The following is a 26,668-nucleotide window of genomic DNA, read 5'->3' as shown; positions in this document are numbered from 1 at the left end:
GATACGTAGTTTCGATCTTGTGAATCGGCGCAGAAGTCGCGTAAGGGTCGAATTTCGTGCGCAACCGGTCGCAAGAATCAGCCACTCGCGCTACGGCGTGAATTCCTAACGCTGGCGTCCGCTACACGCGTCACGTGAGCACTTGCAAGAGTTCAACGACCTCACATCGTGCGGCCCGGGGAGTCAGATGACAGCCGAAGACGACGTTCGGATATGTTCGTGCGCTATTCGTAACTATGACGTCAAATACAAGGCAACAATATTTAGGGTGTCTTACCTGAAATTCACAGGAAAATGTTCATGCGCCCGGACATTCTGATACGTAGTTTCGATCTTGTGTATCGGCGCAGAAGTCGCGTAAGGGTCGAATTTCGTGCGCAACCGGTCGCAAGAATCAGCGACGCGCGCTACGGCGTGTATTCCTAACGCTGGCGTCCGCTACACACGTCACGTGAGCGCTTGCAAGAGTTCAACGACCTCACATCGTGCGGGCCGGCGAGTCAGATGACAGCCGAAGACGACGTTCGGGTATGTTCGTGCGCTATTCGTAAAATGTGACGTCAAATACAATCTACAAGGCAACACTATTTTAGGGTGTCTTACCTGAAATTCACAGGGAAGTGTTCATGCGCCCGAACATTCTGATACGTAGTTTCGATCTTGTGTATAGGCGCAGAAGTCGCATAAGAGTCGAATTTCGTGCGCAACCGGTCGCAAGAATCGGCCACTCGCGCTACAGCGTGAATGCCCAGCGCTGGGCCGGCGCCGGCGTCGGCCACGCGGGTGACGTACGAGTTCAACGACCTCTCATCGGATGGCCCGAAGGGGACGTTCGGGTATACTCGTGCGCTATTCGTTGTTAAATGTGACGTCATATAGAATCTAAGAGGTAACAGCAACTATTTTGGGCTTACCTGAAATTCACAGGGAAGTGTTCATGCGCCCGCACATTCTGATACGTAGTTTCGATCTTGTGAATCGGCGCAGAAGTCGCGTAAGGGTCGAATTTCGTGCGCAACCGGTCGCAAGAATCAGCCACTCGCGCCACGGCGTGTATGCCCAGCGCTGGGCCGGCGCCGGCGTCGGCCACACGGGTGACGTACGAGTTCAACGACCTCTCATCGGATGGCCCGAAGGGGACGTTCGGGTATACTCGTGCGCTATTCGTTGTTAAATATGACGTCATATAGAATCTAAGAGGTAACAGCAACTATTTTGGGCTTACCTGAAATTCAGAGGAAAATATTCATACGCCCGCACATTCTGATACGTGGTTTCGATCTTGTGTATCGGCGCAGAAGTCGCATAAGGGTCGAATTTCGTGCGCAATCGATCGCAGGAGTCGGCCACGCGCGACACGGCGTGTATTTCTAACACTAGGCGTCCGCTACACGCGTCACGTAAGCGCTTGCAAGAGTTCAACGACCTCACATCGTGCGGCCCGGGGAGTCAGATGACAGCCGAAGACGACGTTCGGATAATTATATTCGTGCGCTATTCGTAAAATGTGACGTCACGAAATCTACGAGACATTAGAAAGTGTTTTAATGCTTACATGAAATTGGAACATTGGATTGGAATACCTTGCGAAAGGTCAACGACCTCTCATCGGATGGCCCGGCGAGTGAGATAATAGCCGAAGACGGCGTTCGGATATATTCGTGCGCTATTCGTAAAATGTGACGTCACATACAATCTACAGGGCTTACCTGAAATTCACAGGGAAATGTTCATGCGCCCGCACATTCTGATACGTGGTTTCGATCTTGTGAATCGGCGCAGAAGTCGCGTAAGGGTCGAATTTCGTGCGCAACCGGTCGCAAGAGTCAGCGACGCGCGCCACGGCGTGTNCACCATACACTGATTTGGTGTCGCAGATTCTTCATACAAATTATAACGACTAAAAGTCCTTAGTAATATTATGCGAACTACTTCCACGGAGGCAACGTTGCATTTGGATATCTTCTTGAAGCAGTTGCGATTGAGTTACAATATTCAAGCGGATCACGAATGTTGTATAGACCCAGCAATGTCAAAAAGCTGGCAATGAAAGAAAAAAGGGAGATAGTACTTTTTAGCGCTCCTTAAAATCGGCTGAAATGTCGATTGCACCGCACAGTGCTCGCAACGTGGCGGGAATATTGCATTGTGAGCCGAATAAGGAGGCAGTATGGTGCAGTTCCGCATACTTTGTCATGCTTGAGCGTAGTCTTTTACCACCGCAGCAATGTGAACCGTATTGCGAGGCAGTAAGGTGCAGTTTATTTATTTATTAGGTACACCAACAACGTCACATACATAATACAGTTATACATTTTAACATGGTTTAATACATGATACGTATATGACCTCAATTACAGGTATACACAACATTTCTTTTTGCAATGTTAGGGTAATTATACACTAGTAAAAACAAAAATCAATTGAATAGAGTTTAGAGTTTAAGCACCGAACAATATAAAGTTTCCTTGTACCTTGTCGTGCTTGAGGCGCGGCGAGTGCTTGGCGGGCGCCACGTAGTTGCCGGGGAACACGCCGCAACGCGCCGAACGTTCGCCGCAGCCTTTGTACCAGCCGTCGCGGCATCTCTCCGTCACTGTGTACACCGCTGTGGGAGGTAAAACAACTTTATCATAATATTTCACTAATATGGGTCTAAAATAAATATATAACTCTGTCATGTCACTTAACTAAGCCTAAAACAATGGAATTATATTCATGCCCGTTACAAAGATAATAGATATTCGAAATACAGGCCCTTATCCACTCTTAAAAGTTTCTACAATTGATTTTCTTTGTTGTTTAAAGACATTTTTTAAATAAATAAATAATAAAAAATAAATAATAATTTATTCTCATAAAGACAAAATATTTATTTATTTTATTTATTTATTCTTCAGCACACAAAGTAACAAATACAATGTGTAAATATCCCACTTATAGATCGTTTCATCCACGAAGACGCGCCCCACCATTCTTCCTCTAATGTTTGAGTGTTATCGGTACACACTATACTATATCTATGAGTGCACACGCACACTACAATAATGACGCTCGGATTGCTCGGATCAAAATCCCCGCAAACCGCACTTCGTGGTTTGGCCATCATCATCATTTCAGCCATAGGACGTCCACTGCTGAACATAGGCCTCCCCCAATGCTTTCCGTGCTGCCCGGTTGGTCGCGGCCTGCGTCCCACGCCTTCCTGCTACCTTTATGATGTCGTCGGTCCACCTTGTGGGTGGACGTCCCACGCTGCGATTTCCGGTACGCGACCTCCACTCCAGAACCTTGCTGCTTCATCGGCTGTCAATTCTGCGTACTATGTGCCCTGCCCATTGCCACTTCAGCTTGCTAATCTGTCGGGCTATGTCAGCGACTTTAGTTCGTTTACGGATCTCCTCATTTCTGATTTGATCTCGTAAAGAAACACCAAGCATAGCCCTCTCCATAGCACGCTGTGCAACTTTGAGCTTCTGTATAAGGCCTATAGTGAGAGGTCACGTTTCCGAACCATAAGTCATCACTGGTAACACACATTGGTTGTACACTCTAATCTTCAAAATCAAAATAAAAAATCAAAAATATTTATTCAGTTTAGACCACAAGTGGCACTTATGAACGTCAATAGAAAATAATAAAAAAAGAAAAGGTAGCCCTTATGGGGCACTTTACATGTCTCCTTATCTTTTGGGCCCTACCAGCGCTTCGAGACAAACATATGGCAAGTGCTGAGAAGAAACGCCGGAACAAACTCAGTCACCACTTATTGCCAGGAATTAGGTATCTAACGGTAAGAATAGTCAAATTTAAGTGCATCAAATATGTGCAGACTGAACTGAATTCAGATATAGAGCTCATTCATCTTCAGTGCCTACCTCCTTTCTTCAACTCCAGCTCGTCTGGCTTCTGCGGCTTGTAAGGGTACAAAGCGACGTAAGCCGCGGGCAGTGGGCGTTCGTTACTGCGCGAGCGCCGCCGTCGCCTCTCTCGCTCCCTCTCGCGCTGGCCGCTATCTCTGTCCCGCTCTGGCACGTGGTCTAGTAGGCTGGTGGTGAGGATCTCTGCTGAATGCCTGTGAAATAAAAATTACTGATATTAGAACCTTTGGCAATCACAGATGTGTTCAAACTTTTGACTATGTTCATATATTGGATGATTAACTTTAGTACCGCAGCTAGACTACTTACGAAGTTGGCCAAAGTTGATAATGCAGATACGCACTTCATTTCGCTTCGAGCAACAAAACAACGCCCGATTTTCGATTGCCGTCGGTGTAAAGAGCCCGGGACAAAGGGCTCAAAGCTTTCTAAAGTTTGAACACGAAGAGTTTGACTATACTATTCGGCTAACTTCAGTATTAAATAGAAGCGCCAAAGCAAGTAAGGTAGCTGAGGAATAACCCATATCGTATTAGTGAAGTCCGTTAGATGACTGCGTTAAAACAAATCATTCACCTGTTCTGCGTAGCGTGCGATCCTTGCAGATGCTCGGCCGGCGTGAGCGAGTGCCGCTTGTCGCGCGCGCGCCCCGCGTACTCCTTGTGAGCTGGCGACAGCGCCGCTTGTAGCCCTAGGCCGAAGTTGAGTAGGGAGTCCGGCCCACTAGAGATAGATAGATAAACCGTTAATACACATATCAAGGTAAACAGTGTAGCTTCTTATGTCGTTATACGTGTTAATTTGTAACAAAATTCTGGTGTATTGTCGCCGATCAACCACCCGTGGTTGTGATGTGTGTGATGTTTTATGGTTTATTAGCTTTTGTTCACTGAAAAAAATGTTTGGTGACTGCTTACACAACAAAAGTGACCACCGAACTAAGTGTTAACTATAACCAAACTAAATCTAGCTTACTACAGAATTATTTCTTTAATTTACACAACATTTTGTTCCTCATAACCAAAGTTTTCGGTGGTCACTTTTGTTGTGTAAGCAGTAACCAAACATTTTTTTCAGCGAACAAAAGCTAATAAACCATAAAACATCACACACATCACAACCACGGGTGGATGTGAACATCGCACAACCGTGGTGGTAATGTCAAGTGTCCTATTGCATCGTTTTGTTGCCGACATACCGTAAATTAAAGCAGCTGACTTTACACGCAAAACTAAGTAAAATTGACAGAGAGATATCATTATGCCAGAGTTGCGGGTTTCGGCTGCTTGCGTGATATTTAAACACAGCTTGCAGTATGAATTCAGGATTTATTTCAGGAGTAAGGAGAAATTAATTTACAAAACAACTTTCAAAGCTAGCGCGTTAAAGTCGTTCCGTTCAGCTTTGAGCTAAGAGGATATGAAACTCACCTAGACCGCAATACAGCCTTAGAAGATGAAGGGGCGTCCAGTCTTGGCTCACTAGTGGCATTCTCCGTTACTTCCTGATTCTGCGCGGCTTGCGTCGCCGATCCGCTCGCATTCGATGCGGTGGACGCGTTCAGTTTGGGACTCTCGGAAGGCGGCAAACTGACGTTGAGAGAGGTATTGGTTGCGGTGGAACTCTCGTTCAGACTCAGTACTCCCATTGAAGTATTGAGCGAAGATTCCTGGAAAAGATATATTGTTGGTGAACCTGAATTAGTTTTAGATAAAACCTAGAGCAGGTTAAGAAAGTTTGAAGTGGGATGGTCAGGGATTATCATGAGGTGCACCTCGGGCAAATTCAGAGTCTTTTGATAACGCGTGCGGCTGATTTTTCATCTATGCGGCAGCTGGTTTCGTCAACTCGGCGGCTTCTCAACAACTCTCAATCGAGGGGAGCCGGTAAAGACCCTCTGGGCATCTGCCATCTAGATATCTAAAAAAGACGGGCGCCGGTGGAATCTATACCAGGGCCCATTCTTTTGGAGAGCCGCGCTTATTACTTCTCTAATTAGCAGAGTTAACTAAGCAGCGGCATGGAGCGACCGTAACCCTCTATAGCGGGCCGAGAATATTGCTTCACCGAAGAGTAAACCTCTATTAAAAAAACGGCCAGTGGTGGTCGAGCTAACTGCGCGCTCGAATGCAACTCTCTTTCGCACACTTCCCGCGTTAAACCTGTCCGTACAGAGCGTCGGTGTGACGTCACGTTACTATAGTCTGGTCCGTGAGCCCGTAGAATTTTGTCTAATGACCCCAAGCTACCCATCCTTATCGCTCTCGCGTAATTATGTTGCTGGATGCGGGCAGCGCAGGACCGTTCATTGTGGAAAACCTTGGGGGAGCCCTTTGTCCAGCAGTGGACATCATTTGGCTGAAACGATAATTATGTTGCTATCGCGCTCGCACACTCACTGCGGGTGCCAGTCTCACAATCGCGACAGCAATATAATTACGCGCGAGCGATAAGGATGGGTAGCTTGGGGTCATTGGACAAAATTCTACGTGCTCACGGACCAGGCTTTACCTGCTCGGGCGCCGGCAGCACGGTGGGCGGGCAGGCGTTGTTGTCGGGCGAGCTGGGCAGGCTGGGCTCGGCGCTGTCGCAGGCGCTGGCGCTGCTGCTGCTGTTGGGCGTGGTGGTGGAGCTCACGCCGAACGACGATGGTGTGTTCATGCTCGAGCTCGAGTCTGAGCTCGCGTTGTTTGAACTGGAATAAACAATATCAGACTCATTATTATTTTTTGTTTTTGGGCCTTCATTTGCGCCAGCTCGACCAGGTTTGATCTATTGTGGCAGCCCTTGTCTTTAGAGTTCACTGCTTAGTCCCGTTGAGTCTATAAATTTCCAGATTCTTTGGAGCGTGATATCTGCTATCTCATCCGGGTGCATGATGTGTCGCCAGGGTCGCTCATCCGGGTGTATATCAGACTCAATCAGTTGGCCTCTAAAAACCTCCTTCATAATGCAATTTCTTTGAGACAATTTTATTTGATATTTGAAATCGGTATGGTGGTCGCATAAGGGTCAAATTTCGTCCACAATCTGACGCAGGCGTCAGCGACTCGCGCCACGGCAAGAATTCCTAACGCCATACGCACGCCACGTGAACGCTTGCAAGAGTTCAACGATCTTACATCGGGTGGCCCGGTGAGGAAATGATAGCCGAAGACGACGTTCGGATATATTCGTGCGCTATTCGTAAAATTTGACGTCACAAAATCAAAATCTACGAGACATTAGAAAGGCTTACCTGAAATTCACAGGAAAATGTTCATGCACCCGAACATTCTGATACGTAGTTTCGATCTTGTGTATAGGCGCAGAAGTCGCATAAGGGTCGAATTTCGTGCGCAACCGGTCACAGGAATCGGCGACTCGCGCCACGGCGTGTATGCCCAACGCTGGGCCGGCGCCGGCGTCGGCCACGCGGGTGACGTAAGAGGCTTACAAGAGTTCAACGACCTCTAATCGGACGGCCCGACGAGTGAGATGATAGCCGAAGAGGACGTTCGGGTATACTCGTGCGCTATTCGTTGTTAAATGTGACGTCATATAAAATCTAAGAGGTAACAGCAACTATTTTGGTCTTACCTGAAATTCACAGGAAAATGTTCATGCGCCCGAACATTCTGATACGTAGTTTCGATCTTGTGAATCGGCGCAGAAGTCGCGTAAGGGTCGAATTTCGTGCGCAACCGGTCACAGGAATCGGCGACTCGCGCCACGGCGTGTATTCCTAACGCTGGCGTCCGCTACACGCGTCACGTGAGCGCTTGCAAGAGTTCAACAACCTCACATCGTGCGGCCGGGCGAGGTAGATGACAGCTGAAGACGACGTTCGGGTATGTTCGTGCGCTATTCGTAAAATGTGACGTCACATAAAATCTTCGAGACATTAGAAAGTGTTTTAATGCTTACCTGAAATTCACAGGGAAGTGTTCATGCGCCCGAACATTCTGATACGTAGTTTCGATCTTGTGAATCGGCGCAGAAGTCGTATAAGGGTCGAATTTCGTGCGCAACCGGTCACAAGAATCAGCCACTCGCGCCACGGCGTGTATTCCTAACGCTAGCGTTAGCTACACGCGTCACGTGAGCGCTTGCAAGAGTTCAACGACCTCACATCGGGTGGCCCGGTGTGTAAAATGATAGCCGAAGACGACGTTCGGATATATTCGGGGATTTCGGGGAGTCAGATGACAGCCGAAGACGACGTTCGGGTATGTTCGTGCGCTATTCGTAACTATGACGTCAAATACAAGGCAACACTATTTTAGGGTGTCTTACCTGAAATTCACAGGAAAATGTTCATGCGCCCGAACATTCTGATACGTAGTTTCGATCTTGTGAATCGGCGCAGAAGTCGCATAAGGGTCGAATTTCGTGCGCAATCGATCGCAAGAATCGGCAACGCACGCCACGGCGTGAATTCCTAACGCTGGCGTCCGCCACACGCGTCACGTGAGCGCTTGCAAGAGTTCAACGACCTCACATCGGGTGGCCCGGTGAGTGAAATGACAGCCGAAGACGACGTTCGGATATATTCGTGTGCTATTCGTAAAATGTGACGTCACATAAAATTTACGAGACATTAGAAAGTGTTTTAATGCTTACCTGAAATTCACAGGGAAATGTTCATGCGCCCGCACATTCTGATACGTAGTTTCAATCTTGTGAATCGGCGCAGAAGTCGCGTAAGGGTCGAATTTCGTGCGCAACCGGTCGCAAGAATCAGCCACTCGCGCTACGGCGTGTATGCCCAGCGCTGGGCCGGATCCGGCGTCGGCCACGCGGGTGACGTGCGGATGGAGGTGTAGATGGATGAGGTCAAGCGAGTGCTTGGGCTCGCGGGACACCAGCCCGTGGGATATCACGTGCTGGTTCACTGGTTGCTGGACCACCACCTGGGGAAGTGAAAATGTTGTTGTAAGCGTAAGATTTTAAACTTTCGCGTTCCATTTCAATTAAAATAGACACGGGCCGTCGTCAAGCCGTGTACATAATGTAACTCATTAATAAACGTCGCGTTAAGACCCGTGTCTTAGTATTTTTGTTGTAAGCGTGTTTCATCATCATCAACATATCAGCCATAGGACGTCCACTGCTGAACATAGGCCTCCTCCAATGTTTTCTATGTTGATCCATTGGTAGCGGGCTGCATCCAGCGCCTTCCTGCTACCGTGTTTAGGTGCTGCTAGCGTGTTTAACCAAATCATTTATGAGGGCTATCGGCTTAGCGATCAGCAGTTGGCACCACTGTGTAAAGCCCTGTCACTTGCTAGTGGCTAAGACAGTAGTGCCAATTGGTGAGCGCTGAGCATTTGCATTCGCCAACATGGCGCCACTGTAGAGTAAGGTACCGTCACTCACCAGCGATGCCAACTTTTAAGTACAAAAAGTTATTGCAAACATAGGTGAATAGAGATGTGCCGAGTCAGACTGACTCGAGTACTGACTCGAATACTTAGCAGGTACTCGGATCCACAATACTCGAATACAGATTTCGAGTACTCACGGTATTCGAATACTAAGTCGTGTACTTTAATAGCAACCTTTGACTGTACGCCGTACAGTCGAATTTTGTATTGAGCGGTGCGCGTGCTGGAAGTGACATACACCAGTCACCTGCTGCGGGTGCGCCGGCTGCTGGTAGGCGGGGTGCGAGTGCGCCATGGCGGGCTGGTAGCCGCCGGGCCCGGCCGCGCCCAGCGACAGCGACGTCTGCTGGGAGCGGTGCGCGTGCTGGAAGTGACATACACCAGTCACCTGCTGCGGGTGCGCCGGCTGCTGGTAGGCGGGGTGCGAGTGCGCCATGGCGGGCTGGTAGCCGCCGGGCCCGGCCGCGCCCAGCGACAGCGACGTCTGCTGGGAGCGGTGCGCGTGCTGGAAGTGACATACACCAGTCACCTGCTGCGGGTGCGCCGGCTGCTGGTAGGCGGGGTGCGAGTGCGCCATGGCGGGCTGGTAGCCGCCGGGCCCGGCCGCGCCCAGCGACAGCGACGTCTGCTGGGAGCGGTGCGCGTGCTGGAAAGAAATAGAAGTTAAAAAAATTACAAATTACCAAGCTTGTACTATGGCAACGGATATAAAAACAATCTTTTCCCCACTATCCTTACGTCACAGAATAATAAGTACTACGTACAGAAGTTTTACTTCGCGAAGGTATTTAAAAAAATGTATGCTCAATGTCTTTAACAATATGGTGTAATTTAGCTTGTCTCAAGAGTCAAGCACCATTTTGTTGACAAACGTCAGTGATCGGCACTGCGCCGAAGCTATAGGGCTGACTTCGGTAAAATGATGTGACGTAAGGTGCCAAACTGCGGAAAATGGCGGAACAAATACATGATTTTGCATTTACCTCTCAGTGTCTTGAGGCATCTTAAAAAAGTACATTCTGTGTTTTTATTATTATTTAGGCGGTTAAATACTGCACAGTATTTAGTACACCATCTTTATTTTCTTCCATCATACACAAGAATACGCGTGCGTGAGTCAATGTTCGCTCATATGTGAGGCCTTGGCCCTGTAGGTGGGCCATCGTGCGTGTTTTGTTTTTGATGTAAACTCGCGGAGATGAACAGGCCTGCTTACGTCCACGAAGACGCGCCCCACCATTCTTCCGCTAATGTTTGAGCGATAACGATACACGCTAAAATATCCATGAGTGTACACACACTTCAATAATGACGCTCGGATTGCTCGGATCTAACTCCCCGCACCCCGCGCTTCCCTCGATCAAAAAAATGGTGGGGCGCGTCTTCGTGGATGAAACGATCTATGGACGCAATCATGCGTGTGCACCGTTACTCCGGACTACTACCTTCGATGCAAATGTGATGCAGCAAACGCTACATAAAGTCCCATCGGCATCGTTTCAAACGCGAGTCATAATAACAAAAGCTGGGACTTCTTAAAAAATACTCTACTTCTTACTTTACAATAATAATGTTATAACTGTTATAAACTTAAACTACGTAAACTGTACTTTAAGCCTAAGGCTGTAGGTTGGATGAAGAATGACCAAGATTATGGTTGCAGCTCCTATTTATATGATGTTTGCGGCAGAAACTTGTTAGTGGAATCTTCTAGTGAAGTCCACGGTGTTATAACAATCTTTGTTCTTATTTTTAATGTCTGTATTGTTGTGGATGGGTTGACTCGCGCATGATTCCATACAAATACATGATCGCTAGGGTGGCGAACGGCGCTACTCAAATGCGTGTTTGTATCGCTGCAAAAAGTCACAATGTGTAAGCTCCCTTTACCTGTGTGTGATGTCTGTGGTCGGAGTGGCCCGCTCTCGCGTGTTCTGGCAACGGGGGCACGGGACGGTTTAGGGGAGCACTGAAACAGACAAAAAGCTACTTTATTACAAATACTTTAGAACTAAATTCACAGAAATCTACTATTCATTCATTTGCAGAAATCAACTTCTCAACAAAACATAAAGCAATGATTGATAAAATTATAATATCTGAATACATACATTTTATTTCTGCTGTAGAGTAATACCCATAACAAAGAAATAAAACATGGTTAGGTTTTCTTCTTTGTACATTGGCATTATGCTGTGTGACAATAATCTAGAAAATGACAGCAAATACAAATACAGCCCCAAAACAGTTCGTTTTCAATCGGCTGTAAAATTTTACTTTAGTACATAGCTTCGAACTCAATACATTTTATCAGTCAAGAAACTTGAAAGCTAGTTCCCATCGACATAAAAAATCTATGTGAGAATAGAGTTTTGACTGCTCATTGCGTGTATAATTTTTGTCTCATATTCACATTAGAATATGTTTAGATTCATTCATTATATGGGTGCATCATAAAAAGTTTGTCAATTGACTAAAGCCCGGTCTGTGAGCACGTAGAATTTTGTCCAATGACCCCAAGCTACCCATCCTTATCGCTCGCGCGTAATTATATTGCTGTCGCGACTGTGCGACCGCAGTGAGTGTGCGAGCGCAACAGCAACATAATTACGCGCGAGCGATAAGGACGGGTAGCTTGGGGTCATTGGACAAAATTCTACGTGCTCACAGACCAGACTATAGAGCGAACCACCCTGTTTGCTGCTTAAACCCGTTAACGGACATAATAAGATCATTTTTTTCTGTTTTGAACCATAACAACAGGGAATAAGATTCAAAATATCTTAACCTCAGTACGTACCTATTCATGAGATGCCTGGCGGGCTGGTTTAGCTCCACGAAGGCGATGGGGAAGATGCCCACGCGTTGCTCCAGTCTACCTTCAGCCCAGTTCTCGTCTACGCGCCGGTGGACTGTTATTATCGCGCCTGTAGGGAAAAAAATATATTTGAAAGATAAATCACATTTTATTTATACTTGACGCAGCGGAGACCTCTTTTATCAAGGAATAAATGCATTGAATGAGGGTTTTTTCGAATGAAAAATCCGCCAGATGGTAATACGTAGAAGAAGCTAGGTCCAAATGCTGCATGATTGGTTATTTTTGACATGACATTGACAGATATGTCAAAATCCACCAATCACGCAGCATTTGGACCTCGCGTCTACGTATTGCCATCTGGCGGATTTTTCATACGCGAAAACCCTCATTGCTTACCTATGATTATTTGACAAGAAATAAGAATATACTTGTTGATCGTTTTTATTACTTGTCTTGTAAATCATATATCCTGTAATAAAGAGTCTGACAATGGTGACTGTTATTCCGTCATTTCTTCTCAGTCAGCACTAGCTGATAATTAATTTTATGTAGTCCCAAAGTGGTGGTATAGACTATATGTATTTGGAACGTGCTGAAAAGGAGTCCTTATAATTAATTTGAATTTACCACTTGGGGGGCAGAACAACTTATGTAAGGCTCACTCGCTCACTACATTGAAAGTCTTGTGACATATCCATTAAAATACCTCAGTTCTCCATCCAATAGAAGAGAGAAACTTATAGAACTTACCTTTGTCGAAAGCAAGGCATCCTTCCTCGTCCGGCGCCGACATGCGAAAGTCGTAGAGAGCTTTACAAAGCGCCGTAGGGACCGGCAGTGGCACAATCACCTGAAAAGATGATAGGCATTATTATCTGCTGACAACTATTTACAGACTAGATGAAATATGTACATACTTAGATAGTGGCAAAAGGACCATATAGTCTTTAAAAAACAGGTAATCTTTTAAAGACCTTGTACAGCATAAAAAGACTTAAAAAGACCGAAAGAAAGAGGGTTCTCAATTTATATTACAGAATTACTCGATAGAATAGACAGACTTAATACAGATTACTACATGAAAGCTTTGTAGCATCTTATAGAGTTGCAGTAAGGGCAATCCTACTAATCCTACTAATATTATAAATGTGAAAGTTTGGATGTCATGATGTCTGGATGTTTGTTACTCTTTCACGCAAAAACTACTGAACGGATTTTGTTGAAACTTTACAGTATTACTGTTTATAACCCAGATTAACATATAGGCTATAATTTATGACGATCTGTGACAAACTAAATTTCACGCGGGTGAAACCGCGGGCAAAAGCTAGTTTTAGAATATTTTTTTTTTCTTTTTTTTTCATTTTTGTCATCTTACAGACAGATCTTACCTGTACATAAGTGATAGGGAACATTCCTGTCCGGCCAGAGCACTCGCCCTGGTACCAGAACGGGTCTAACTTCTTCTGCAGGATGATCATGTCGCCTTTCTTGAACGAAAGATCTCTGGAAAATCAAACATTCTGAATTATGTAATTGCAAAATTGAGAAAAAAATGGCGAAGAATAGAACTGTGCCAAGTTATCTATTTTCATGGTAATTCTACTGATATACTCTACCGTAAGTGTAAATATGTAAATGTGTTGAACACACATACATCCTCATACTGTTAATTTATCTGCTAATTGTCAACTGACCATAGAATTTATTAAAGCAATATAAATTAGTCANTTTATTGTCCACGTACAATAAGATTATTACTAAAAAGAAATTTCTTCCAGCACACCTAGTAAGTGAGGCTGCAAATGTGAGAGGCGGCTAAGGCGCGTACAATATTAAAATAACTCATAATAAACATACATAATGCAACATAGATGTACACAAATACAGTAATAACTACAGATAAAATACTCTAACAATAATATTACATAATAATATACACATTGCATGTTTTAATCATATTATAATACCCTATTTTTCTCAAATCTGCAATGTTTTAATTTTGTTAAATTGGTAATGACGTCAATTTTGGGAGAAGGGGGGGGGGGTCCATTAAGAAATGACGATAGGATGATTGTAGCCTTCTAAAAGCTTTTCGGAATTATAATTGAGATAATTTCTGCAGGTAGGATTTAAAGAACTTCTATAGAAGCATTTGTACTGTAACAGACGAGGCGAAGAAAATCGGCAAAACTTGGAGCGAGACCAAACGCGAAGCTCAAGACCGAACGCGATGGAGGACTGTTATGGACGCCCTCTGAACCATCTAGGGGACATAGGACCTTAAGTCAAGTGAGTCATAGAAGTATTTAGATACGTACCCCTGCTCCTTAGAGATGTAGTCGTGCAAGGCCCTAGCATGCGGCGGCATTTGCTTGCCGTCCGCGCGCCCCATCTGTTGCGGGCCTTGTTGCAACTGGGCCTGCAATACAACATAATTATTGAAACACTGCATAGATACATTGAGATGATAATGAGCGAAAGGATACAGCCGACTTTGTGGATTGGTAAAAATCAATTGCAACAATAATGGTACTTTTAGGCCCAGAACAGACGGTGAAACGCAATTGCAACGAAACTGCAACTGCTAGTTACTTTTGAGTTGCATCTAAGTTTCTGCCATAGCGTCCGTTGAGAGACCACACATGACGCGACCAGTTTGAAACGTTCAGTTTCAGTTTCATTCATCAGAATCATCACAAAGTTGCAGTTTCGTTGCAGTTGCGTTTCACCGTCTGTTCTGGGCCTTATAGTTTCACGTGACTTCTACCAGCTCTTTTAAATAATATCAGGTATTTAAAGTCTTCACTGCAGGAGGACGAACCCTCTGTAATTTATCAGCGGCAAAAGTTAGTATTCCCCACGCTAGCGAGAAGGGTTGAGGGCAGCTTGGACTAAAGTCCGCATTTTTCCCTTAGTCGCCTCTTAAGACATCCACAGGAAGAATGGATAGTGGTGGTCTTATTTTAGCACACAGCTAATCCCTAACAAAATTAAGGATAGCTTCACAGCAAAACATTAGCATCTTATTTAGTTGCGATAAGTGCTACTTTGGAATAAAATCTATAGCCTGCCTGTACGGCTGCCTTTTATGACTCACGTTCAAAACTTATCTTGCTCTTTCAACGATCGTCGAGTGCCTCTTTTGTGCATGATACAAGCCATTGATTGCCGCTATCAATTGCCACTTGAAAGGAGTGTAGCCAAATACGTGTTAATTCAATATTGGGACCTAAATTTACAAGAGTTCAGAGCAGGATCGAAACAAAATCCTGAGCTTGTTATAAAGTAGACAAATCTCATTAAATTGATATTCACAAGTTCGCAACTCATTAATGCATTTTTTATCGTAACATTGGAGTTTAAAATCTAATGAAATATTTTAACCTAATACTACGTGACTACTAACGGCCCGCTGAAAGTACAGGGCACAAAGTTCGACCAAATAAGCTCGCAGCACTTTAAGTAACTACTGCAAGTCAGCTGAAACTACGACACGTTTGGTGTAATCCTGCAACTTTCGTCTAACAAACAACTACACAACTACTTACTTCTACCGCAACGATACATTTAGCATCACTCGTAGCGTTGTGTCGCTTTCATCATCATCATTATTTCAACCATAGGACGTCCACTGCTGAACATAGGCCTCCCCCAATGATTTTCACAATAGCCGGTTGCGGCCTGCATCCAGCGCCCTGCTACCTTTATGAGGTCGTCCCAACTTGTGTCGCTTTCGTCATCGTAAATTGTCTTACCAATTGAAGCTGCGCTTTCGTCCTGTGCCCCGAGCCTGTAGGTTTCCTCGGAGCCGAGTTCTTCATGCCTTCGAGGATTCTCATGAGGAGGACGTTCGGAGGAAGCTCCTCCACCTTCGCCTCGACCAGGATCCGGCACTCGGGGCATCGCAGCTCCTTGTGGGACTCGACTATGACCTGGAAATAAGGATAGAATACTTCTGTCAATATAATGTTATACGTATATTTCTTAAAAGGCTTATTTCGTAAAAGGAAAGACGCTAAGTAAGAAGTAGAGTGCATTATGGTTTTATATTTCATCATCATCATTTCAGCCACAGGACGTTCACTGCTGAACATAGGCCTCCCCCAATGATTTCTATAATGACATAGTTCCATAGCGTGCTATGGAAAGGGCTATGCTCGGCGTTTCTTTTACATGAAAAAAGTATTTTTTTTACACTCTTTCGTAAAACCGTTAAGATTATCATCAATGTATCATAGAGGTTTTCCTAAAAAAAAGGTAAAGAATAACGGAGCCGTGTGATAAGGATTGTTTTACAATTTATGCATGTACTCATAAGTTGCGTGACTAATTTGTATGTTAATACTATGGGTAGTATTAACATTCCATGGTTTTGTTATTATGTTCAACAACAACAACATTGTGAAGTTTAAAAATAGTTTGTCCATCAAATCGCCAGTGAATAAAATTAGATGCTCGATGAAGTTATCTGCAGTAGCTATTGTGAGCATTTAACACAAATAGCCTATCTACCAATTATTTCTTTATCAGTCAATTAACACGATAGTTCAGATAGTTTATGAGCTAACCGGCCAAGCATTATGTAGCAGACCAATCGACTATTGATAGCTTCAGATCTAAACATTTGTGGACAATACCCATGTTTTAATACTGCTCTGTAAACTAAGTAGCGTCTCAATAAAAACAAGTTCGAAAATATTAGAAAAGTATTCTATAGTCATAAGAGAGCATCATTCTACAAAGAGGGTTAATAAATAATTTTAATGGAAGTAGCCACCTATTCTTAGGTACTTATAGCTTTTTTAATTGCCTTCAGAGTCCAAGTCCGAGTCAAAAGAATGACCTGTGCGTTATTACGGGTCCACATACGAACGAGTTTAAACATTAAAGAGCAGTTTTAAATGAGTTGTGCAAGTTTAATCAGGCGAGAGGCCAACAAACTATCAAAATCGCTAAACGGACGCTGTATTTGGCGTACGTTCTGCCACATTTTGTCATATGGGTCACTGAATACATTCATAAAAAGTACATCGCTTAATGGCCCTTAAGTACATTATGTTTAAGTTAATTATTCCATGCTTTAAGCCCTTGGCTAGCAGCGGGCATACGACTGTAAAAGCGTATGAAAACGCTAAAGCTAGCGCGTGCCAAAAGCTTCAACTTACATATCTCTATTTTGTTAAATTCAATTTAACTCTATGAGGTTCGCTTGTAGTTTATTAAACCCTAGCCAGGATAACAAATAACAGTACCTCTTAATTACGACATAATTAACCCTATGATAAGCGCAAAACTAATTTTATCCTGTTTTTGAATGAAATTATGAAAACAGGAAAATTTTACTTTATGATAGTCGACATAATGATAAGTCCTGATGTGGTACAGAAATTTAAGGAAAAATACATAACATAATTTTAAACCAATAGTTCGCAAACGACCTCCTCTACATGGGAATTTGCTATGACGGGTATAGTTCCAGTCACCCTGTATAAATAGCAACCTAGCAAATAATTACGGGGGCTTGCGGAGTTTCTTGAAAACGACTTCAAAGAAAATGCAATAGCATACATGAAGCTTAGCTTAGCTTAGCATAGCTTAAGTAACATAAAATAAAACTAACGCCCGCGACTGATACACAGAAACTGATATAGGATTGACATATTTATTGAGGCAATGCCTTGACGTGGGAATTGATCGATAAATCAAATAGCGTTCTAATTACAACAACAAAACGATTAACTTTTATCCACATTCAAATACAAAGCTAACTTAATTAATATTAACATAGTACTAGTATACAGGGTGGACAGGGAGTTGACATTCTAAGCTAAAATTTAGATTCCTTACATTAAGGTGTATCTAAATCACCCCCATGTATGTTCTACGATTTTGCTTATTTTAGGAGATAGAGTTAATTTTGTGATTTATCCTAAAGTATCATATGGTTGGTTTTTATTTTTTTCTCACTCTGGAAGCTTCTCTAGCATAAGTAAGTAAAAACAAACTACAAGTGCTCGCCTATTTTATTATGTGAACGGCAACTCTATGGGTATTGAAATGGCCATTACATGTTGCGATGTCATGCATTCTATGACTGAATTTAGGCCCTTATCAGAGATACGTCATGATGTGTTCGAGGAAACCTATTGTGTACCTTTCACCGCAGTAGGTAAAGACTATAGCTATCTTATCAATTTCGCTTGATTATCAATATCTTTCGCTCAAGGCATACCGGTTTATTTGATTCCGGGTGACATTGGCCTAATTATCATAATAAAACAGTATTTATGTAGTAGTAAGCTTCTAAAAATATAAATGAATGTGCGAGTTTAGATGAAGTCTGGCACTATTCATACATAGTTCGTCTGGCTACGTAAGGGGCAACAAACTTTGCGCTTAGAAATGGCAGATCTTCTCACTTTAAAAATACCTGCAGACGTTTCTGAATCGATAACATTCTTCAATGAAAGTGTGAGTAATATTCTCTCTAAATAGTTTTACATGAATTTTATTCCTTGAATATCTCAAGTAAGTCCAACAAAGAGTGTATGTACAAAGGGATGATGCATCGAGTAAAACTTGGTAGAATGCAATATAACAATTTAGGTCCGTAACCGTTCGAAACAGAGGCCGATCTATTTTTACATGGCACACAAGAAGTGGGGGCAGACGTAAGTGGGGCAATTAGTGATCAATACCATGTCGGCTCTGGCGAATGACATTTATTGGAAAATACTTGAATACGAATGGGGATTCTTTCTCTTGCAGTGGGGTCNAACCCCGATGGGAGCGCTTAACGGGTCAGGTCGAGACTGTCTGCAGTTGCGCTTTTCCAGTATTTTCTAGAACTTTGAAGATAAAGGATTGGCGATTGTTTTATATATAGTGGATTACAACAAATCATTTTGCTATCTTTAAATAAATTAGTAATTACTCATGTGTTTGTTATGTATACGAAAACAATGGGGCATTTCAAAACTACGCAACGTTTACATCCTTGTCTAAATTTGGATATCGGCTTTATGTTAAGTACTTTTTATATACCGCCTTTTCAGTGCCGTCATATCGACAATAAAACTGGATCAAACTTGGCTTATTTATTTATAGTGGCAACCAATGTGGCAACGTACGTGATTAACTACCAATGTGATGATGTCTTTCAACTCGACCAGGGGGGTAATCATTCAAACGAAGATGTTCACAGCATGACAATCTGTGTCTAATCATCACGAGCTCTTAATTACATAAATGTAATATCAAAAACTGAAAGCTATAATTTGATTTCAATTTGTTTCTTAAAATAAACCCGTAGAGTTCAAATAACGCCCTTTACAAAACAGAAAACAGTTTTGTTATTCAGTAAATAGCTTTTCAGCTGGTTCGTTCCCACGTAAGACATTTACAGGTAGCGTGGGTCCAATGTCTTAGTAAATCCTTCCAACCTTTCGTGTGTAGGCGCCATAACTGTGGGAGGTCGTATCGCTAAACGTTTGATGGAAAATAAGGCGCCGAACAAGTGAACAATTGAACTAGATATTGAGAGCTCGTGAGCTATGAATGTTGCAATTGTAAGCCTTTTAGAGCAGCATAATATTCTTTTTTTTTTTTCACCTCAGAAAAATGCATTAAATTGCATAACCACGAGTGAGGAATAGCTATTTTATGATGGGTTCTCTCCGCAAGAAGGGCGGTGTCTGTCTACCCACTAAAAACTTACGAAGGGTATTATTTTTTTAGTATGTAGTAGGGATTAGTTTTATTTATAGAACTTAAAATTACAACCTACATTATTTAGAAACTAATTACTGATTTTAATCAATAACGGTTTCATAATATCAAGTGCCAGAAGGCACTGCCTATTTCAATAATACCGAGTAGATTTACACGAGCCTTATACGCTAAATTAATAAATACTGGTCTTTACCGATGCTGATTCCATGGATCTTAGGTCGATATCCCATGAAATCACAGCATTATATTGGTCAGCTAGTGACCGGACTATCCCCCAAGGATGCTTTGTAATTGGAACTTGATAGGGGCTTCGAGTTATAGAAAAATAAGAAGGCATTGGACTTAATTTCATTGCTAATTAAATCAAGAGCAGACGAAGCTGCTACAATTAATTCTAGCGCATCCACACACAAGCAAGTAGTATTAATTAGGACCGTATGTGTGAGTTAAATGTTGACAGCTTGGCACGCGTACTAACTCTTAATGAGTCTCAACATCTACTGAAGCACTCCATGGCCTTTGTGAGTTTAAATTTGTGCAGTCCAAAGCACCGCGATAACCACTGCAAGTGCCATATAATATGCAATTCATTTGCAGCGACGTTTAATTGTCGCTTTGTGAATCCTTGAAACCGACGTTTACTAATTTGGAAACAGCTTCACCGTTTCGTTCATGTCTTACATCAAATATCAAAATAGCTCTATCGCCAATTGAAATTAATTTTAAAGAAGGACGTAGGCTGCCTAAAAATAATATATGTAGACTCCCATCATTTCTCAAGTTCAGGTATTATGCAAACTTAATAATTATACAAGGTGTTTGATCTGAGAACGCGCGCGACTACAAAATAAACGCAGGCGAAGCTGCATTCAGAAGCTAGTAGTTTGTAAAAAAAAGGAATTTCCTATAAATAAATCTATCTAAATTAAGACAATAGAGTCGAGATCCAAGACAAAGATCGGTGTATTAATAACGCGGTCCTTTAAAGCGAATGAAGGGGGAGTTACAACTGTTTCAAATTATATTTCCGTATTCTTGTCCCGTTTGTAAAGATCTTCATTTGTAGATCTTTGGATTGGCCGTTAAATAGGGACTTAATAACAAGTTGATCTTTCGTTTGTATTTCATTTTGTAAACGTGATTATCTCTGTCATTTTCCTTACATTATAAGGATTGTTTTGTATTTAAATATCAATCAATCTACACGACGAGTTTCAGGAGATGAAAAGTTAACAGGAAGATGTCCCGAATTTCATTCTACTAATATCTAAAGTTTGTGTGGATTTCTGGATGTCTGGATGTTTGTTACTCTTTCACGCAAAAACTACTGAACGGATTTTGATGAAACTTCACAGTATTATTATTTATAACCCAGAATAACATAAGGCTATAATTTATGACGATCTGTGACAAACGAAATTTCACGCAGGTGAAGCCGCGGGCAAAAGCTAGTAGTATAATGAAGGTGGGGCCACTGTCATAGCTTAGACGGTAATAATTAATACAATACAACGAATTGAGTGACGATATCGTGAGCTCATTCATTACAATTACTACGAACGTTTCAATTAACCACACGCCAGCGTCTGTAACAAGACGCAGTGCAATAATAGACATTTGACGGTTTTTGTTCATTAACAGTTTGCAGGTCATAATTATAAGAATCATAGTAAAAGAAAAAATAACTGCTTAGGAAAACGTAAAGCGCAGACTGCGGTCTGAAAGTTTCTGAATCTAGAGTCTAGATTCTAGACTATGTAGGTACGTGTCTCTCACTAGTCTCTACACCAATATTAGACATTGTGCACCGTGTGTGTGAACTTCGTTTATTTCAAATCAAATCAAATAAGTTTATTTGCAGAACAAAATGTCATGATAATACAAGTATACAGTATCTGAGTCAGTTCCAATTATGTTCTACCGGGGATTGTACCGGTGTGCAAATGTAATACAATAATAATTGACTGATTAAATTAATTAAGAATATAAAAATTACTACAATTTATTATGATCACAATGTCAAATTTTAATACCTACTCAAATTAAAATTTTGCAGCAGCTTACAGAATTTCACAAATATTCTGTCTACATACGAGTAAATAGCTAGATGATAGAGCTGTATATGACGCAATGGAAGTAGGAGTGACGAACAACCTACGAAGTATCGCGAATTTGCGAGAAATGTTCGACCCAACCCTGGTGCTTAACTGCCTTCAACAAACATAGAACCTGACGTCATAGGCACATCCAATCAATTTACTAACGTAATTAATACCTGGATGTAAACACAATTTAATATCCTAATGCCTATTTAGTGTTTACAGTCGTATGGCTAACAGAATGCCGGTCGACGCGAAAAGCATCCTAAAAGACAACACAACATACTGCTAATACATAATGAGTTGAGCGAAAGTGCGCTTACGGCTTACGCATTTGGCTTAGTATGATCGATATGACAGACCGGCTTTCTTTAACGTCAGGAAAATGTATGAAATTGCATACCCACCAGCCGCAGGGCAGCTAGTTGGTTATGTGGGGCTCTCCCTACCAGAACGGTAGGGCCTACCCACTAAAAACCTGACCAATACCGTCATGAGCCATATGAGTGGGGAACACGGGACATCGCCATTGTCTGTTACCTTTAACATGCATCCACGTTATGAGTGACCGGCTAAAATGACTACAAAGGTATTTTCGCAACAAATATTTGAATTTGAGTTATTTTTCAATAAACAAACAACCCACATGTACCCGAATATTTCAAGATGTTTAGCAGACATTCAAAGAAATGCGGTGAATCATCAATGGAAATCAGTTTGCTGATTGGAAGGGTAAACAAATATAACCTAAACCAGTCATTCGTGACCGTTAAAAAAGCAATGTTTTGATTGTGATTGTTTACGATTTCTGACTTCAACTTGACAGCTAAAGTGCCTTTGCAGTTTGATAGCGACTGAAGATTAGTCAACTGAAGATAATTTTAATATAAATATTTTAAAAGTAAAAACAGTTTCAAAATCTAAGTAGGGAAAAACAGCATTCCTTACATGATCACCACTTGGTCTACAGATTATGTCAAGACATGAATGTCTTGAAAGATAAAACTTTTTTTTTTGTAACAATCTCCTAGCTACAATAATCTCACCGTTCCATTCGTCCCAACCGTCCTTTTAGTCATGCAAAATACTAATCAATCCACGTCCATCAACTTTCGTCGGCGACTGTACAATAAGTAGTGTCCACTCCATAATTAATTGCGGACAGATGAGTCAATCGTGAGTCAAAGCAAATACAGTTTAGATTGGGGCAGGCAATAAACCGTGTTTATTTACGATGAAGGAAGAGGCTGTTAGCGCAGGATGCAAACGGACGCACGCGCACAGATCTCACCGTGTTTAGAATAACTGGCAAGAACCGTAACCACTTTGGAATTGGAATTACAACGCATTAATGTTACTTTTAGGGCCGTATTCTGAACAACGTTCCAGTACTTACGAATCTGAAAATCGTCGCGAGTCGTCCCAATCCTTTGTTGTAAAACTAACTTGACGATTGCGTTTTAAGCAGCATGCTTAGTAAAGTAGTCGCTGTGCATTGAAAGGCCTTTATAAAAGCTAAATTGAGTTAAACTTTTTTTCCATCAAGAAGAATCTGTCAAGTTCTGTAGTTGATATAATTATTTAAATAATACCACAGATTTATCATAAACACATACAATCACAGACGAGGCAATAAAGTATTATCTTATCTTAAAAAAAAATGAATATTGGCAATGATAATTACGACATGAAAACGTAGAGACAATAACGGCATTTTCAGTCTATGATAATTTCAAACGTCTCTGAATGGGAAATACAAGTTATATCTAAGATTAGAAATTCCAAGTGCAATACTTCTGCATAATGCATTTGATAGAATCGTATGGCACGTACACACTATTTCGATGGCAAATGGCATCTATTTTCATATTTTTTAACGGTCACGAGCACGACTGCATCATGTAGTTCTAAAAATAATATTCGGTCTCGGTGAGCCAGAACAGCTGTGAGCCTGTGATTTGCTTGTTGATACATGGCATTAATGATCTATAAATCAGTACCAGTCACATTTAACGCAACGTTAATATTATCATTATTAACTTTTCTCGATTTCTAATAAGAGCATTTAAAACCAATATGATCCTTTCAGTCCAAAATTTGAGAGATTCATCATGTATGTGTGAACAAGAATAACTGAAGCTGTACCACTAAACAGTATTTTCTTAAAACGCTTGAAATCAATACAACAGCACACAATCATAATATTGTGCAAGATATGACATTCTTAACTTTGTTATTGTTTAGTCCACCTGATTTGGCAACAAGTGACTCAAGTCTCAACGCAGTAAGTCGCGAATCTGGTGAACAACTCGGTGGATGCCTCAGATGAGTCACTCATGAGTGAGACCTTAACTATGTGACTCAAAACTGTCAATGGTTTTATTCATCTCTAGGTTATTGAACCCCAATTTTTCAAATTCAGAACCAATAAACAAAACAAATGAATGCTTATCAGTCAAAAAACATCTGATAAGCGCTTCCCCATCCCCCTTTCCCATTAGCTAAAAGAACGAGTAACAAGATACGTTCTCCTACTTACGTTCTCTCCTCGATTAAAAATCTCCCCATAAGCTTTGTCTATTTTCGTCTCGCCCTTATTCTAATAAACATATTTTTTAGACGTAACGAAATTTCTTCAGTTTGTACAATCAACGACAAAAGTTGTTCCGTATATCTTGAATCCATAAAGAAAAGATGAGCATGGGTTGCGTTATCTTGCGTAGAAACCGCGAATTCACGACCAAAATAGATAATGCATTTTTACGAATTATAAATGAATAATCCTGAAATAATTTTCCAAAGACTCCAAATTGGGGGCACTTCTTATTGTATTGATAAGTGTTATCATATCAGATGAAATTTAGTATAGAAATTATTTGAAACCCAGGGAAAAACAGGATAGATCGTAGCTCTTAGGCGGGGGAATACTTTCTGTGACAGGTCGAATACACGCAGACGAACCCGCGGGCAAAAGCTAGTGCCTACTCATTTATGGGTAAACGATGGCTCCACAATAAGGCACGGCTTACATTCAGATTTCAGAATGCATTCATGCACCAACAGCGACAATAGAAGCGGGCGGAAAACAAGCGACTTCGGCATCGCCTGTACGCGCGGTGTTTATACAGCGTGCCCCATTTTCAGCGAGTGGCCCGTTTAACTGTTTTATAATGTTACGGGAGCGTTGCGTTCGCGTTTTGTTACTTTGATGTTTTATGCACTGTACAATGTACACACCAGCAGATGTTTCGTACATAATAAACGATCAATCTAATTCGGCTCGCGTATTTATTATGTTCAGTTTACATGATTTTCATAAAAAATGGTAAAAGGAAACATGAAAAGTGTAGCTTTTAGACATTTTATAGATATTGTTGAGGAATGGGTGATTTTGACACTGATTGTACAGAAAAGTTGACTTAGAACTGAATGTTTAACAAAACGAATAACCAAAAGTAAGCTATTTGCTATTTGCGCAGAACCGTGCGTTGTGGAAAACCTTGTAGGAGGCCTTTGTCCAGCAGTGGACGTCATTTGGCTGAAACGAACGAACGAAGCTATTTGCAATTGAGGTCCAGTGTCACTCTATAAGGTAGAAAAGCTGTACAATGTTATTATAAGCAGGACCTTTTCGCAGGCTAATAAGTTAAGGTAGAGATCTGACTGAACACTAAACTTCTTTCTTCTTTTACTCCTGACGTCATTACGTACGTATTTCGTTGACCACCGTAAGTACTACTTATTCTGTGACCGTGCACTGATTTTCACTTACGAAGGGAACGGTTTAATAATATCAGGTCTTGATAAGAGTGAAAGCCGCTCAAATTATGGAGAAGCACGAAACGTTTTTGCTACCAACCGAAGCACAACGAGGAAGGCAAGGCAGCTATGGAATGCTGATACACTTGCGAAAAAAAGCTACTTAATGGTTATGATTTTATCAAATTACCTAGTCTTAAATTTTATAAGGTTTTCATAATTAAGCCATGTTTTTTTTTAATGATATCAAAGATCGCGATTGTTTTATGTTGAAGCGCGCAACAATGGATGGAAGTGATTTTTGTCGTTCTAGAATTACTAGGATAAGACTCAAAACTTCGATATCATGGTTATGAATAATTAATAAGCATTTGCTTAACACGTATAGGTAGGGTAGGGCGTATTATTATGAAACGACACTGTTAAAACACAGTCAAAAAGTTACAGTCAAATCTATTCAATCTCAATTAGCCTAGACCACCGATTTTTGTCGGCCGATAGTTTAGTCTGGGGGTTAATCAGTATGCAATGGGCATGTATGGAAGTGCGGACATTACACCGATTGATTCTTCACACAAATTAGAATCGAGCCCAACTATCGGCCGACTAAAAATCGGTTGTCTGCACCTAGGCTTAGATATTCTGTGCTATGATTGGTCAAAATCTTGAAATTTATAAAGTGTATAGAGTTTTGAGCTTCATTCTCTTTACGCACCATAAGCACAAATCTACACTCAAAAACTCTATCCTTGAACTTATACTTCAAAAAACAAATAATAAATAAATATTAAAATTCAATCAATCATAGGCCTACCTATGATTCAGCAGACTCCAGTCTGTATCGAATGTCAATTATTATTGTTTTCCATAATTATGGAAATATGACGTAACAGAATCCCTCGGTCGATTTCTGAAGGAAACACTTCAAGTGACGACTGTTATTTTATACAAACAAACGTTGCGTCGTGCGTGACGACAGGAAAACAGTATTCCCGCTTCCGGCATCGC

The 26,668-nt window shown here is 41.9% G+C and overlaps 1 protein-coding gene across 1 annotated transcript in view; it reads right to left on the bottom strand.

Moving 5' to 3' along the window:
• Positions 1–26,668, bottom strand: part of POSH (SH3 domain containing ring finger posh) — a 50,599-nt gene that overhangs the window by 18,707 nt on the left and 5,224 nt on the right. Inside the window, exons 3-20 of the mRNA XM_028309054.1 lie at positions 15,827–16,003; positions 14,390–14,490; positions 13,460–13,574; positions 12,819–12,918; positions 12,048–12,174; positions 11,138–11,216; positions 9,495–9,893; positions 8,484–8,773; positions 7,666–7,694; positions 7,120–7,312; positions 6,393–6,576; positions 5,312–5,550; positions 4,458–4,604; positions 3,879–4,075; positions 2,475–2,608; positions 1,226–1,407; positions 915–1,160; positions 604–849 (exon numbers count right to left, since the gene is read on the bottom strand). Coding sequence (XP_028164855.1) covers positions 604–849; positions 915–1,160; positions 1,226–1,407; positions 2,475–2,608; positions 3,879–4,075; positions 4,458–4,604; positions 5,312–5,550; positions 6,393–6,576; positions 7,120–7,312; positions 7,666–7,694; positions 8,484–8,773; positions 9,495–9,893; positions 11,138–11,216; positions 12,048–12,174; positions 12,819–12,918; positions 13,460–13,574; positions 14,390–14,490; positions 15,827–16,003 — 3,185 coding nt within the window. The remainder of the gene's footprint in view (positions 1–603; positions 850–914; positions 1,161–1,225; positions 1,408–2,474; positions 2,609–3,878; positions 4,076–4,457; positions 4,605–5,311; positions 5,551–6,392; positions 6,577–7,119; positions 7,313–7,665; positions 7,695–8,483; positions 8,774–9,494; positions 9,894–11,137; positions 11,217–12,047; positions 12,175–12,818; positions 12,919–13,459; positions 13,575–14,389; positions 14,491–15,826; positions 16,004–26,668) is intronic.

Source organism: Ostrinia furnacalis, unplaced genomic scaffold, assembly GCF_004193835.3.
Source record: "Ostrinia furnacalis isolate ACB-3 unplaced genomic scaffold, ASM419383v2 OfSCF2600, whole genome shotgun sequence".
Lineage (NCBI taxonomy): Eukaryota > Metazoa > Arthropoda > Insecta > Lepidoptera > Crambidae > Ostrinia > Ostrinia furnacalis.
Note: the sequence above shows the minus strand (reverse complement) of the source record. Positions and strands in the feature narration are given on the sequence as shown.